The sequence below is a fragment of the Podarcis vaucheri genome (assembly GCF_965113315.1).
Source record: "Podarcis vaucheri genome assembly, chromosome: 12".
NCBI lineage: Eukaryota > Metazoa > Chordata > Lepidosauria > Squamata > Lacertidae > Podarcis > Podarcis vaucheri.
Genome location: NC_138750.1, coordinates 27,790,007 through 27,803,508, shown reverse-complemented (window position 1 = coordinate 27,803,508; position 13,502 = coordinate 27,790,007). Strand labels below are relative to the sequence as shown.

Genomic DNA, 13,502 nt, shown 5'->3' with positions numbered 1-13,502 from the left:
AGATAGATAGATAGATAGATAGATAGATGATAGATAGATATAAATAATTTCACACCATATATAATGGGACGCGGGTGGCGCTGTGGGTTAAAGCCTCAGCGCCTAGGGCTTGCCGATCGAAAGGTTGGCGGTTCGAATCCCCGCGGCGGGGTGCGCTCCCGTCGTTTGGTCCCAGCGCCTGCCAACCTAGCAGTTCGAAAGCACCCTCGGGTGCAAGTAGATAAATAGGTACCGCTTACCAGCGGGAAGGTAAACGGCGTTCCGTGTGCTGCGCTGGCTCGCCAGATGCAGCTTTGTCACGCTGGCCACGTGACCCGGAAGTGTCCCCGGACAGCGCTGGCCCCCGGCCTCTAGAGTGAGATGAGCGCACAAACCCCAGAGTCTGTCAAGACTGGCCCGTTCGGGCAGGGGTACCTTTACCTTTACCTTTATATAATTTGCTACCACAGTGTCGTCGACTTTTGCATTTTAAAAGAATGTGAAAGTAATTAAAAATGTAAAATACCACTAAAATAAAATGTACCGTTAGGAAAAAGAAACAAACCAGAGGAATATTTCACATCCAAGACCCTTTGCTGTGTATAAAACGTAGAAGCTTAATTTTTGGAGATGTCTTCTGCGTCACTTGTGTTGAAATGAATGCGAGACGGTCCAGAATCTCTTGTAGATTTCCCTGACATTCATTTCAGCTGCAGCTGCTCAGGATACATATCCTGTGTGTGATGCCCGTTTTGCAAAAGTATAACAAATGCCTGAATGCAACAGTTTTAACAAATAACTCCAATGCAAAATAATTTGAGTCCTACGATAAGCAGAGATTTTCTTTTTAAAAAGTTTAGCTTAACTTATATGTCAACACTCACAATAAACATTAAATATAAAAATACAGCATTAGAATCAATATGTGGAAGTGCAATATATTAGGGTTAATGCTCTTGCTAAAATCTAGGCACCTGCAGATTTGCATTGGCATACGTCTATGCCAGGCTTCACATAATTTGTAGAATCCACCTAATAAGAAAGAAAGAAAGAAAGAAAGAAAGAAAGAAAGAAAGAAAGAAAGAAACCCACAGTTAATGTGTAAGAAAATACTCACACCACTTCAAAATGAATGGCAATCCTTAAATACTCCATACCTAACACCAGTGAATTAGTTTCCCCATGGATGCGGATGAGCACATGCAAAACTGCACAAACCAATCAGGCAGACATGGGACTTTTGTTCTATGATCAGTCACCAACGATCCAGACTACAAAAAATAAAGGTAAGAAGACGCAGACAGAATGCTGTGTTTGTTCTGCATCATTTATCTGCAGTGTTCAGAATTTAAAAGAAAAGATAGAGCAGGGCCTTAATAAAATTCACAAGCCCCACCTTCCCCAATTTTAGCCAGATTGTGCCCATTACAGACTTCTAAAAAGATCAGGAGGTCAGACACGAAAGGTAAGGGGGCTAGGTCACTTTGCTCTACTGTACTTATTTCCTCCAGGAACATAAATTCTATCTATCCCTTGTATTGCTTGACCAACAGCAGCCATTGATAACAAGCCGGGAATCTCCCCCAAAAAGTTCTTGTGGCAAACTTGTGGCAACTATCTCACCAATGCAGAATAACTTCCCTGCATGGGGCCATCTGATTGGCTGCATTTGCCTTATCGCGGAGTGAAACCCAGAGCTGAATTAATTTAAAACTGCAGAGTCTAGGAATAATCAGGAGCTGTTTTTCTTGGGATAATAATATAAAGAGGAGAAACATTCACAGACAAGTGGTATTTGCGATTTGAAGCAAGCCATGACCCCAAGCTAGCGTTAGCATTCCTGGCGATGTAAAGAAATCCTAGGAAGCAGCACTTTCTGTTCTCTGAATGGCCTGAAAGCCATTCATGTAAGACCATTCCTATAATATGGCATTTGGAAACATGGAAGCACCCTGACAGTATCATCATCATCAGGCTGTTGTGTATACGGGATATGGCTAACAGAGCTTGCCATAATGGGAATTCTAAAGCAAAATAATAATAATTTTAAAAATCACTTTGACTGGATCACGCTCAGAATTTGCCTTAAAATAGTTCCAGGGCGTATACAGACACCACATTATCTGAGCCACTGTTTGCTGCACTGGGAGAGCACCCTCACCAACTTGTTCAAACGAATGGTTTTTGCCTGCTGGTTTTGCTCAGGAAAAAGCAGTTCTGAGCATCTGAAGCAAAACCACAAGTGCACACAGCATCTGATGGGCTTTGTGCAGCAGCAGCACCCCTGCTGCCTTCCAGATATTTTGGACTACAACTCTCTTCAGTCACAGCCAGGCCTGCAGCAGTAGATAGTTGCAGTCCAAAATATCTAGGCTACCACCTGATATCACAAAGCCCCCTTTGCCCCCGTCCCATCCTGGAAGCAGTTTTGTGCTCCTAGGTATGATATTGTTACAACTAGTGTGAATAAAAATATTAACACTAGTACCTTTGAGAAGAAGTGGGGAACAGAATTATGATTACTCTTATGGTTACCATTATTAGAATTAAAGTTTACTAAATTTACAGGTGATGCTTCTTCCTCTGTTTAAAAAGGGAACCTCTGCGGAAAATAAGGAGAAGGACAAGACTGGGTAGTGAATCAAGTGTTCAGTTTACTGGTCTGTATGCCACTTATGTTGTGGCAGAAAGAGCCTCATCCTGCAGAAAGAAAATCCACTGCGATTCCTGCTTCAACATTACATCTGTAGGCACCCTCAAAAAATTGAGGCTGAAATATGGTGAGTCACCCGGGAAGGATGGGACGCATCGTGGAAGACTTATTTCCTCCCATTATACAATAGTTTATTTTATTTCACTTAAAACTACACTACGGGTCCATTTTTTATTTTGTTTTATTTGCTGCAGTCTTTATTAACAGAACTCCAGTGAAGATTCCTGGAAAAGAAATCTGTATGAAACAGAGAGCAAGGAACATATAAGCCATTACAGAAGATTGAATTAAAATGTACTTACCCGGGCCTCTCAAATATCATACATCTCCATTATGTAGGCTCTAGGCACCAAGCCAATGGTTCCTTTCATTTCTCCTACCCACCAGCCAAATCTACCGTACTCCTAATTGAAAACAATATGCAATATTAACCTTTAGTCTGATATAAATGCAATAGAGTTTTTGCATGTGACTCCTTAGGTTTCCTCCTTATATACAGTTACAAAAGCATGAATGGAAAATTAAAACATTAAGGAATTGCGTGTGTATGTGTTTCTGAAGCACTTGAAATGCAGTTAAGCAAAACAGGAAATTACATTTTTAAAGACTATCTGTTACTACGTCCTAGAGAGAGAGACAGCGAGAAAGAGAGACGAGAGAGAGAGAAATACTAACTACCTATAGCAAGCCAAAATTCACTCAATGAGCAATACAGAATGTGATTGTACTAATGTCTTGTTTTGTAGAGTTTGTATATATGTCTAGTTGTTGTTGTTTTTAACAGTAATATCCAAACCATGCAGTCTTCATTGGCCTTATTTCATTCCTGGTTACCCACTTTGCTTTTCCTCAGTTAATGGTTCACCTTGAACTTGCTGGTTTTGCCTGCTTTGCTCCCCCCTGCTAGTTTGAAGGAGAAATAAACCAACGATCTCTGGCTCAGTATTATGTTTAAATCAAGGATCGTGGCTCATTTCATGCCAAACACATCACGATCTGGAGCCATTGTTTGTTCTTGGCTTACTAACTGTGGTTTGAACAAAACATACTAAAAACCCAGGATTGGATGGACACAATACTAACCCAGAGATCATGTTTTGTGTCTCCTACACTCAAATGGGGAGCAGCAAAGTGAGCAAGATCAGGAAAACATTAACTGTGGTTTACCGTATCGTGTGAACTGGGTCATTGTGTGTTGTGGGTTTTGGTTTGGTATTATCACTAGTATACTTCTTCTTCTTCCTATTATTATTATTATTATTATTATTATTATTATTATTATTATTATTATTATTATTATTATTTTGAAATACAGGTCATGAGGCTCATGGGGTGAATTCCCCTACAGTCAGGGAGCCATACTCTGCCTTATTTTTACATTCTTTCACCCAAAACCGTATCAACAGCTGACATTTGAAAACTAATACTTTATAATAAGGTATGGAGATCAGCTGGGAGCCATTCAGTAACGCAGCCTTGAGCCGTAAAGAACCTTGGTTAGTTAAGTTCACATATATGCCAAGTTAAGTTGACGTGGAGGGGCGATGCTCCCCACACACAGCCTGTATCCCTTCTCAGAATTCACCATTGCTTTATGCGGAAAATTCTATCACAGTTCTCATATGCCTGACAGGTGACTAATGCATTTTGGTTTGAAATTTGCTTAGGCGTAGCGAGATAAATCTGGAACAAAACAAGTATATGATAGTTTAAGGAAATAATATTTTCCAAAAGCAATACCAAGTAAGAGCATTGTGGGATCCAAATTTAATTTCTGTCCCTCTGAGGTAAATATTGTTAAGATCAATCCTAACAGCAGCTCAATAACTTCCAGCTGCTGAAATTGCCCCTTCTTACGCTGCGTGGAGCAGGCAGCAGTATGAAAACAAGAGAGCTCATTCCAAAATCAGGCTGACAGTGACCACATGAGGGACGAGGAAAGCAGAAACACAGAGAGACTTTGATATAGGAGAGAGCATCAACGTTCTGTTGCAAATGTAGAGAACTTCTGCAGAATAAAGCAAGCTGTTTTCTACCTGAATCTAAGCACTGATGGCATTCTGAATGGATTCCGGGCATGTATGTGAGATGCAAATTTTACCTGTCCTTTTCTACAGATTATATGAAAAGGATAGAAATTATACCCAACCCTTACAGGGATTTCTTCAATAATATTGTTCACTCATGCCATATATATTACCCCCAAAGTCCATATACTTCCCACCCCAACTCATCCATCTCTCATACATGCACGTCTCCCAGTCACTTCCACCCATTAGCCTGCATTGTGCTGTTCAAACAATCCAAACTACAACTTGCTTCCTGAAATATGCCACACCTTTTTTTTTTTTCATTTTCAAAGGGCTTCTCCTTAATTTATAATTTGACTGTTTAGTGTGAAAGCAGGGGAACTACTTCTGCAGGTAAATCAAACGATGACAGATCATGGATCTGTCAAGATATGATCCTGGTGCCTCTTTGTAATTTAAAAATTTAGAGAGAATCAATGAAATCAAGGCTATTAATGGCTACTCTGGTCGGTGGGTAGAGTCCAATGCTCAGATTCTGCTTTGGGGCTTCTTATGGGCATCTAGTTGGCCACTGTGGGAAGAGCATGTTGGAATAAATGGGCCACTGGCCTGACCCAGCAGGATCTCCCTTTGCTCTCAGATAAAAAGATGTATTCTGGCTAGGATGTGGCTATACAGGATGTTTTACACGTTTTACACATGTATAAGTGTGTGTATGGTTGTGTGTGCATGCGAGCCCACACAGTAATACCCTAACATAAACAAGATGGCAGAGTTTTCATGATGGACGCAATCTTTTATTTCATGCCTAACTTTGCCTGGATGTTAAAAACAAATACACTAAGCACGTTCATTTAACTGAGCACCTACAATGAGAAGCATGCCCAGGCTCTGCTTCGGAAGCCCTGCACCTTCAGGGGAACAAGAGAAGTCCCAAGGCAGAAATCGGATTTCCCCTTTGCCCATTGGAGTGAATGATGCTGGTTCATCAGCGCATACAGCAACCAGGCCAACGACTCTCCTGCTGCAGTTTCGAAACGATTGTTCTGGGGCCAAAACCCTTAAAGGCAAAGAGGAGCTTTGCCGCCTCACCAGGGGTTCAGATGTTCCAGCTGTGTGTGTGTGTTTAATAAACACATGTTTCATCCCACATTAGGCTGCTTAAATATACAATCCATGTCCCTGCAGACTTAAAGAGCGAGCAATCACTCACGGTGCCAGCCCTCACCTGTGCGGGAGGGAATGGTGCAAAGAAAGCTTTCCCAAAAAATAAGAGAAAGAGGAGAAAGTCGGGGGGGGACCACTTTCTGAACGCTAGCCGTAGAAATCGTTCATAGATGGGGCAGGGAGCAAAACAACGTGAGGTTTGCGGAAGGCTGCTTTAGTTAAGTGATCATTAAAGGCTTTTACGACTAATGGCAGAGAATAAAAGCAGTCTCCTAAATTACAGAATGGAAATATCCCATGCAGACATTTCAGGAACTTGGAAATAACACGTATTTTGCGGTGGGCGGGCGGAGAGAAAGCTGCTTCAGAAGAATCCAATTAAATTAAATTTAAAACCAAATTTCTCCTCCTTTTTGAAAACAATTTCTAGCTGCTAGGAATATACAGTTTAATGCACTTGCGTGAAGCTAAACTTGAAGATGAAGTGGCTGGAGATGTAACAGTCTAGTAAGCTAATTTATGGATTGGCTGCAGACATCGGCCCAGGAAGAGGCAGAAGCCTGCAACCCAGATGCTTTTCTTTTATCATTACTATTCTTGGTATGAGCCTCACGAGCAACATGAATCCCAATTAGAGCATTTGTAGTATAAGCAAGTAGGAATGAAAACACAGGGCCCGCTTGATTGGGAACGCCATATTTTAACCTTCGGCTGGAGTCGTTATTGCAGAGAGACCTCTTTCTAACCGGTTAATGTATTTACATCTCTCTCTTCTTCTTTTTTAAAGAGTGCTTCTGACTTTCATATGCACACAAAAACCAATTTGATCCTGCTCTTAGAGCTCTGTTACAGATACATTACTTACAAGTGACTCCAAAGGTAATTGATTCGGGCTACTCTGAGAGTCATATATGCTAGTTATTGAACTAGCACGCACATATGGAATAAAAAGCCTTAACATTCACCTCCAGGGAAAATATAAGCATTAGGGCAATTCGTATATTCTAGGTTCCTTGAAAACCAATAAGCTGCCATGCATTTTGATTCACGGCTCGGGGGTCCTGCGTAAGTGGAAAAGCACATACGCTTGTGCAAGGCGGCCCCACCTTGTTCGCCTGTGCCACACATCCCACTGTGAGGGTCTGTCGCGGGCAGGAATGCAGTGATGGCGAGCCAGCAAAGCTCTGTTGCACAATCAGAGATCAGTTTGATCTACTCCGGATTCAGCCATTTATTATTTGTACATCAACTCAGCGAACAGCAAAATATGACTGATCGCATTATATCATAATGCAGGTAAGACGCATGTAGCCACTCCTTCATAACTAAATGCTAGGAGACAAAATAATTTATGCTATGGAACAGCTCCATCTCATTCAGGAGATTGCAAGGATTCTTGCAACACTGCCAACAGCAACGCTCTGTTCATTACTGGGAGGTCTCTCAAATTTAAAAGCCGGTCTTTATCCTACAGCCAGTGAACGACAGCATCAATCAGCAAATTATTTAATATTTGTGGGGAAACAGCACCGTGAGAGCCTGTTGTGTAAGCTGCTTATTTATACCTTATTCGGGTATGAATAAGCCTACTATCTGGTATTCCTCAGCATATGAAGGTGGAGTGTGTATTCTTCCCACCAGCTCCAGCTTGGGCAATTGACTCCACTTCAGAGAGACTGATAAAATAATGAAGAGTCCTTTAATCTGCAGGAAACCATTCCAGTCAATTTATAAGAAATATTGCATTCCTTTGTAGGATGTGTAATTATTTTCTATTAATCATGCGCTATAAAGCTACATGATGTGGTTATTCTGTTATCGCTAGGAAGAGGCCTGCAGTCAGCTCCTGACAATGTTAGGTAATTATGAACACAAAGCTTCTTTCTCTTTCTGTAGAAATGCTATCAAGATCCAGGAGCACTGTAATGCTTTATTGTATGAAAATAACACTCGGAAGAAATTAAAGAGCCACATAATGAATGGCTTAAAGGCAAATGTGCGGATGGCCGGGAGACGAGGAGGGAGGAAGAGAAGGCAGAAAAAAATACTTTAAAATTTTGTGGAAGGAAAACTATAAAGGGACAACCAGCAGTGACGTTTTCAAAAGAAGCCATGCACCCAAATTTCACCTGGAACTATTAGCCATCCTTCCCGAAGCACTTAATGCAAGTATCTGGCTACCTGAAATTATAGCTGTGAGTCAGAACACAGTTACAACTGCTTAAATCACAGTGACATCTATTTATTGGTTTATTTAAAGATCAATTTATTTCTACACCTGCGGCTCAGCCCAAAAAAGGTTCCCAGAGCAGCTCACAAAGATCAGTAATCTATCAGCCCTTGCTTATCATTAGACAGAAGACAGAAGGGAGGAAAGCAAATTTAGGCCCTGGATCTTAAGTACAACCTTATACCTGGAATGGAAAAAGTTCAAAAGAAGAGGAGGAGCCAAAGGTTGCTGGTCTTTGGGCAGAGCCAATAGGATGATCCTGCTTCCCTCCTCTTGCTCAGCTGCTGCCCAATGAAAAACGGCTGATGCAAGTGACAAGGGAGTTTTTAGCTGGCTTAACTTCGTGTAGGATTTTGCCGCAAACTTCAGTACAATCAGACTCTCGCTAATATAACAGAACTAAATAAAAAAGCAACACTAACGGTAAAGTAGCTGAGAACTTTTTAAAAAAGAAATGGCATGTGCTTTTTTAGTATAATAGAAATTGCAGGTTTTCAACAATTACCACCCAAAAATAAATAAATGGTTCACATGGATAAATATGGGAAGATTTACGTAGCAACTCTTTAACATAAAAATAAAATGTGCACTTACTCCAACTAGGCAACAAAGACCCTGATCTTACTAAGGTTACCCAAGTAGATAAAATGAATTATCTGTGGAGAACTTGTCCCAGACACACAAAATCCCATCATTTGCCTTCGTAATATGAATTTCCAGGGCCTTCTCTCTGCAGGCAAGTGTGAGGGTGTTTATAAGGCAACTCAACCGCAAAATGCAGAACACGACATTTTATATAAAAAAATTCCTTCCAGTAGCATCTTAAAGACCAACTAAGTTAGTTCTTGGTATGAACTTTCGTGTGCATGCACACTTCTTCAGATACCCTGTGTGCTTGCACACGAAAGCTCATACCAAGAACTAACTTAGTTGGTCTTTAAGGTGCTACTGGAAGGAATTTTTTTAATTTTGACTATGGCAGACCAACACGGCTACCTATCTGTAACGAAATTTTATGTTACTAAGTTGCTGAAGTCACAAGTAGCTTAAGTTAATATACTCAGTTTGTGATTCAAACTATACTGTGGTTTGAAAAGCATGGGAAAAGAGCTGCTGGGTGGACAGCCCTGACTTTCAGCCAAGGCACTGGTTTAGATTGCCTTTTCAAACTGTCTAACTCTTTGATGCTGTGACTCAAAGAGAGCTCATCAAAAGCTTTTTGATTATACAACCCTCTCACACCCTCTAACACCTGAGTATGAACTCGCCCATCAAAAACTTCCTAAACATGAGAAGCCCATGACAGAAAACAGAGGTTCTGGCCTTCCCTTCTCCTTGTTTTGTAAACTTTCTACTTTAAACTTTTCTACTTCCAAGCATGAATCTCTGATGGTACAGAGGACTGCTAAACAGTATCGTACCAGACACAGTGAGTTTGAATGGAATCTAAATGGCTAAGCTTGAGGTTGAAGCGATTTACAGCTACGATTCAAACTCATACAGGAGCCCCGGAAAAGTTGGCTGCTTTATTATTATTATTATTATTATTATTATTATTAAGAGCAGCGGAAACAGAGAGATCACAACAACACAATTGAATCACTCCGTGGCTGAGTGGCACTGAAGTTTTAAACCAGGTCCAAGAGAAACCCTGTCCACTGACATGCACTAGATTCTGTGCTGAACTATTTTCATACAAAGTCATCACAAGTCTAGATTGGATTTAGTAAAGCAACACATTAAGATCAACTCTAAGTATCTTTTTTATAGTTTATAGAAGTATCTTTCTGCAACGTGTGATTTGTACACAGTTGTTTTTAACAAAGTTTCAAACCAGCAGTCAGTTCAATAGCACAGAAATATCAAATATTATCTATGTACAGTGGTGCCCCGCAAGACGAATGCCTCGCAATACAAAAAACTCGCTAGACGAAAGTTTTTTCCGTTCGCGATTTGCCTCGCAAGACGAATTTCCCCTATGGGCTTGCTTCACAAGACGAAAACGTCTCGCGACTTTTTTTCTTTGACTAAAAACAAAGACATGTTTTGTTTATAAAGTTAATTTATTTTCCCTTAAATTTTTGAACTGCTCTTTACAGTATGTGTGACTTTAAAGAGCAGTTAATAAACTGTTGTTGTACCAAATTTGGCTTTGTTTGGACTTTTTTTGACCATAGGAACGCATTAATTGATTTTCAATGCATTCCTATGGGATTTCGTGCTTCGCAAGACGAAAAATTCGCTAGACGACAAAAATTGCGGAACGAATTAATTTCGTCTTGCGGGGCACCACTGTATATATCTTTTTTTAAAAAGTTGATGAAATACGTAACCTACAGATATATTCCAGGGTAAGTGGATAATGGGCATTATACAATACAAAGCTGGATTTCTAGCTCTGATATAACTGGAAGTGAAAGACTGTAAACTATTTTAATAGATTTCTGTTTGCTTGCTGGACAAAGTTGCTGGTTAAGAGAAGGGTTTTGTTTTTCCCTAAAACTACTTTGGTCATTACTGTATACTTCTACTACTACAAACAGGAAGACAATGTTGAGCGTATTTTTCGTTTATAAGCAAAAGCTCCAAAAAGATGTTCAAGCAGAGCTGAGCCTATACTTCATTTTTAAGGACAGCTAGCCTTGTGGTGCATGGACATGTGCTGAATTAGAAACAGGAAATAAGCAGCAATGATAATAATCTCTGAACTACGGCACACATCATCCCAGTAAATGTTATTGATTGCTCTGAAAATAGGAGTGTATAAGTCTGGGTTGGCAGAATATCTGGCTATAAGGCTATATTCTGCCTGAATCGAGATTTGTGTTATAAAAATAATAAAGAGGGGCCTGCTAATATACTCAACATAATCATTTGCACCTGGCACATGAAATTATGCCATTCTACAATATGAAATTATCTCATAGCAAGATAGCTCACACCCTCCTTACTGCATCATGTGGGCCACAGTGTCCCTAACAAAGGCTTGGAGCAAAATGAAGACTTGCACATTTCTATCAAAAGTTTATGTTTAAAGCTGAAGAGTCCATGCTGCAGGTATTTTGGAGCATGCAGCTTGCGAAAAGAACAACAGGGTCTGGTACTAAGCAATCTTCTTCTAAATGAAAAGTTTTTTATTCCTAAAACGATGTTCTTTTAGGGTCCCCAAAACCTACATTGTCATTTATATTCCTATTTTAAACCTGGTTTTAAAATTTAGCCAACAGTAGGGGAGAAAGATTCCTTTTAAAAAAAAAAAGTTAGTTACAATATTTCAAAAGTGAATACTGATCCTTCCCCCTTGTTAGAATCCTCAGTACCGAAAACAACAAATTATATTATGAAGGTAGGAAACCACCTGAATATTTTTTTTTCTTGCATAAAAGTCAGGATAAAGCAAACACAAAGTATTAACTAACAACACAACACTTTATGGTGCTGGGCATGAGACCAGAAACGTATGGGAGCCTGCTTGCAGTCAGAATGCTCCTATATAATATTGCTATTAAGTTTAAAATCAAAAAGATGATAGCGGAAGCAGGAGACTATAACTCTGCGAACTTTACACATATAGGAAATATATGTGAAAACACAGAATATAAACCTCTGTACTACTAAAAAGCATTTAAGACCAGTCTTGTGCCCTGTTGCAGTTGCCACTGTTTGCAATAAGATATGAGCAACAAGATGCACAAACGAGAGTCAAAAGTTGAAGTGTGTGATCCGTTTCAAAACCTACGTAAGATCCTACTGTTTCCGTACTTAAGGTGAAGTTGTTTCCAAATATTTCTTTTAGGGAAGGGAAGAATTTGTCAAGACATGGTTAGGAAAAATAATTCTGTTGATCATATTTTAGGAACAACACCCACCCACAAAGTTGTTACTGGCAGAAGACCAAAGGTATGTTTCGGCTCATTTCATAACTGGCCTTGCTGTTATTTAAATTTCCTCTGCTGAAATGCTTTCTGCCTTCACACGTACTTTATCTTTCAGCTCACATTGCATTCTTCCCACAACATATAATACTTACCTTTAATTCCTTATCAGCAGAATAAGATTTCCTGAGGATTAATGTCAAGGGGGGCTGATATACGATCAGAAAGTAATAAGCAATAGCTGAGATCAAGCCAAAGTTGAAATTTATGACACCATTTTGGAACTGCAGACATTAGCGTCTCCCAACACCTGCACCGCTCATTTTCAACCACTAGATGGTGTAAAAAAATGTTTCTTCAAAAAACTGCCAAAGAATCATCCAAGTGCCATAAAAATGAAGCACCGATTTAGAGGGTTAAGAAGTATTTGTTCAAATCCTTCAGCTTAAGGGGTTTTGGATTATATTTTACTGTGTTTATATTCTTAACAAACCCTTTGTCTGGCTGGTAACAGTCAGTTAGACCTTGAACAGTAGAGGCAGATTATTCCCTAGTGTTTTACTTTCCAAAGTCCCTGAATTCAGTGCTGACTAGAGACCTTACTTTGCTGAAATAGCTGCAGTCAACAGCCAAAAGCATGTTGAATTTTCATCAAATTTCTCTGGAAAATTGGAGGGGCAAATTCTGAACATAAAACTTCCATAGATCGGGAGCAGCTACAACTGATCAAAACCAAGGTGTAAACTTTTTCAGCAGGGGGCCAGTCCACTGCCCCTCTGACCTTGTGGGGTGGCAGACTATATTTTGGAGGAAAAAATGAACAAATTCCTATGCCCCTCAAATAACCCAGAGATGCATTTTAAATAAAAGGACACATTCTACTGAAGTAAAAACACACTGGTTCCCAGACCGTCCGCAGGCTGGATTTAGAAAGCGATTGGGCCGGATCTGGCCCCCGGGCCTTAGTTTGCCTACTCATGGAGTAGAAGATAGATAGATAGACAGATGATAGATAGATGATACATAGGTAGGTAGGTAGGTAGGTAGATGAATCAAGATACTACATAGGATTGAAGGGAAAGAGAAGGCATGTTTGCTCCACCTTGTGTTCCTTTGCAAAGTGGAATGCTTTCAGTTCTGGGTCAAATGAACCACGAATTTGACTGGTGAAAATCAAGATGCAATTCCTTGTAGGAATGTTTAAAGAGCTGTAGCTGTTTAACATGTTAGTTAACACACTTAAGAGAAAAGTACAGTAAGACAGTGCTATAAGATAAAAGTGTAAGGCTGCAGTTGTGCACCCTTTCTTGGGAATAAGCTCTGTTGGAATACAATGGGCCTTACTTCCAGAAAAGCATGGACAGGATTGCAGAGCATGGCCACACACCTGGAAGCTAGCTACTGCATTTAACAAAGCAAAAAGAGTGGATTAGATATGCCGGGTCTGGATTTTGGGGAGCTAAATTCCTGCCGTGCCAAGGACTTAGCAGGTGGGCCTGGGAAAGAAC

General features: G+C 40.2%; 1 protein-coding gene across 2 annotated transcripts in view; it reads right to left on the bottom strand.

Moving 5' to 3' along the window:
* Positions 1-600: 600 nt before the first annotated feature.
* SKAP2 (src kinase associated phosphoprotein 2) overlaps positions 601-13,502 on the bottom strand; it is a 115,688-nt gene continuing 102,786 nt past the window's right edge. For both annotated transcript variants that reach the window (XM_082193517.1, XM_082193518.1), the window contains 2 exons: positions 2,995-3,096; positions 601-1,011 (listed from right to left, as the gene is read on the bottom strand). In XM_082193517.1, the coding sequence (XP_082049643.1) occupies positions 3,004-3,096 (93 nt within the window). In that variant the 3' untranslated portion in view covers positions 601-1,011; positions 2,995-3,003. The remainder of the gene's footprint in view (positions 1,012-2,994; positions 3,097-13,502) is intronic.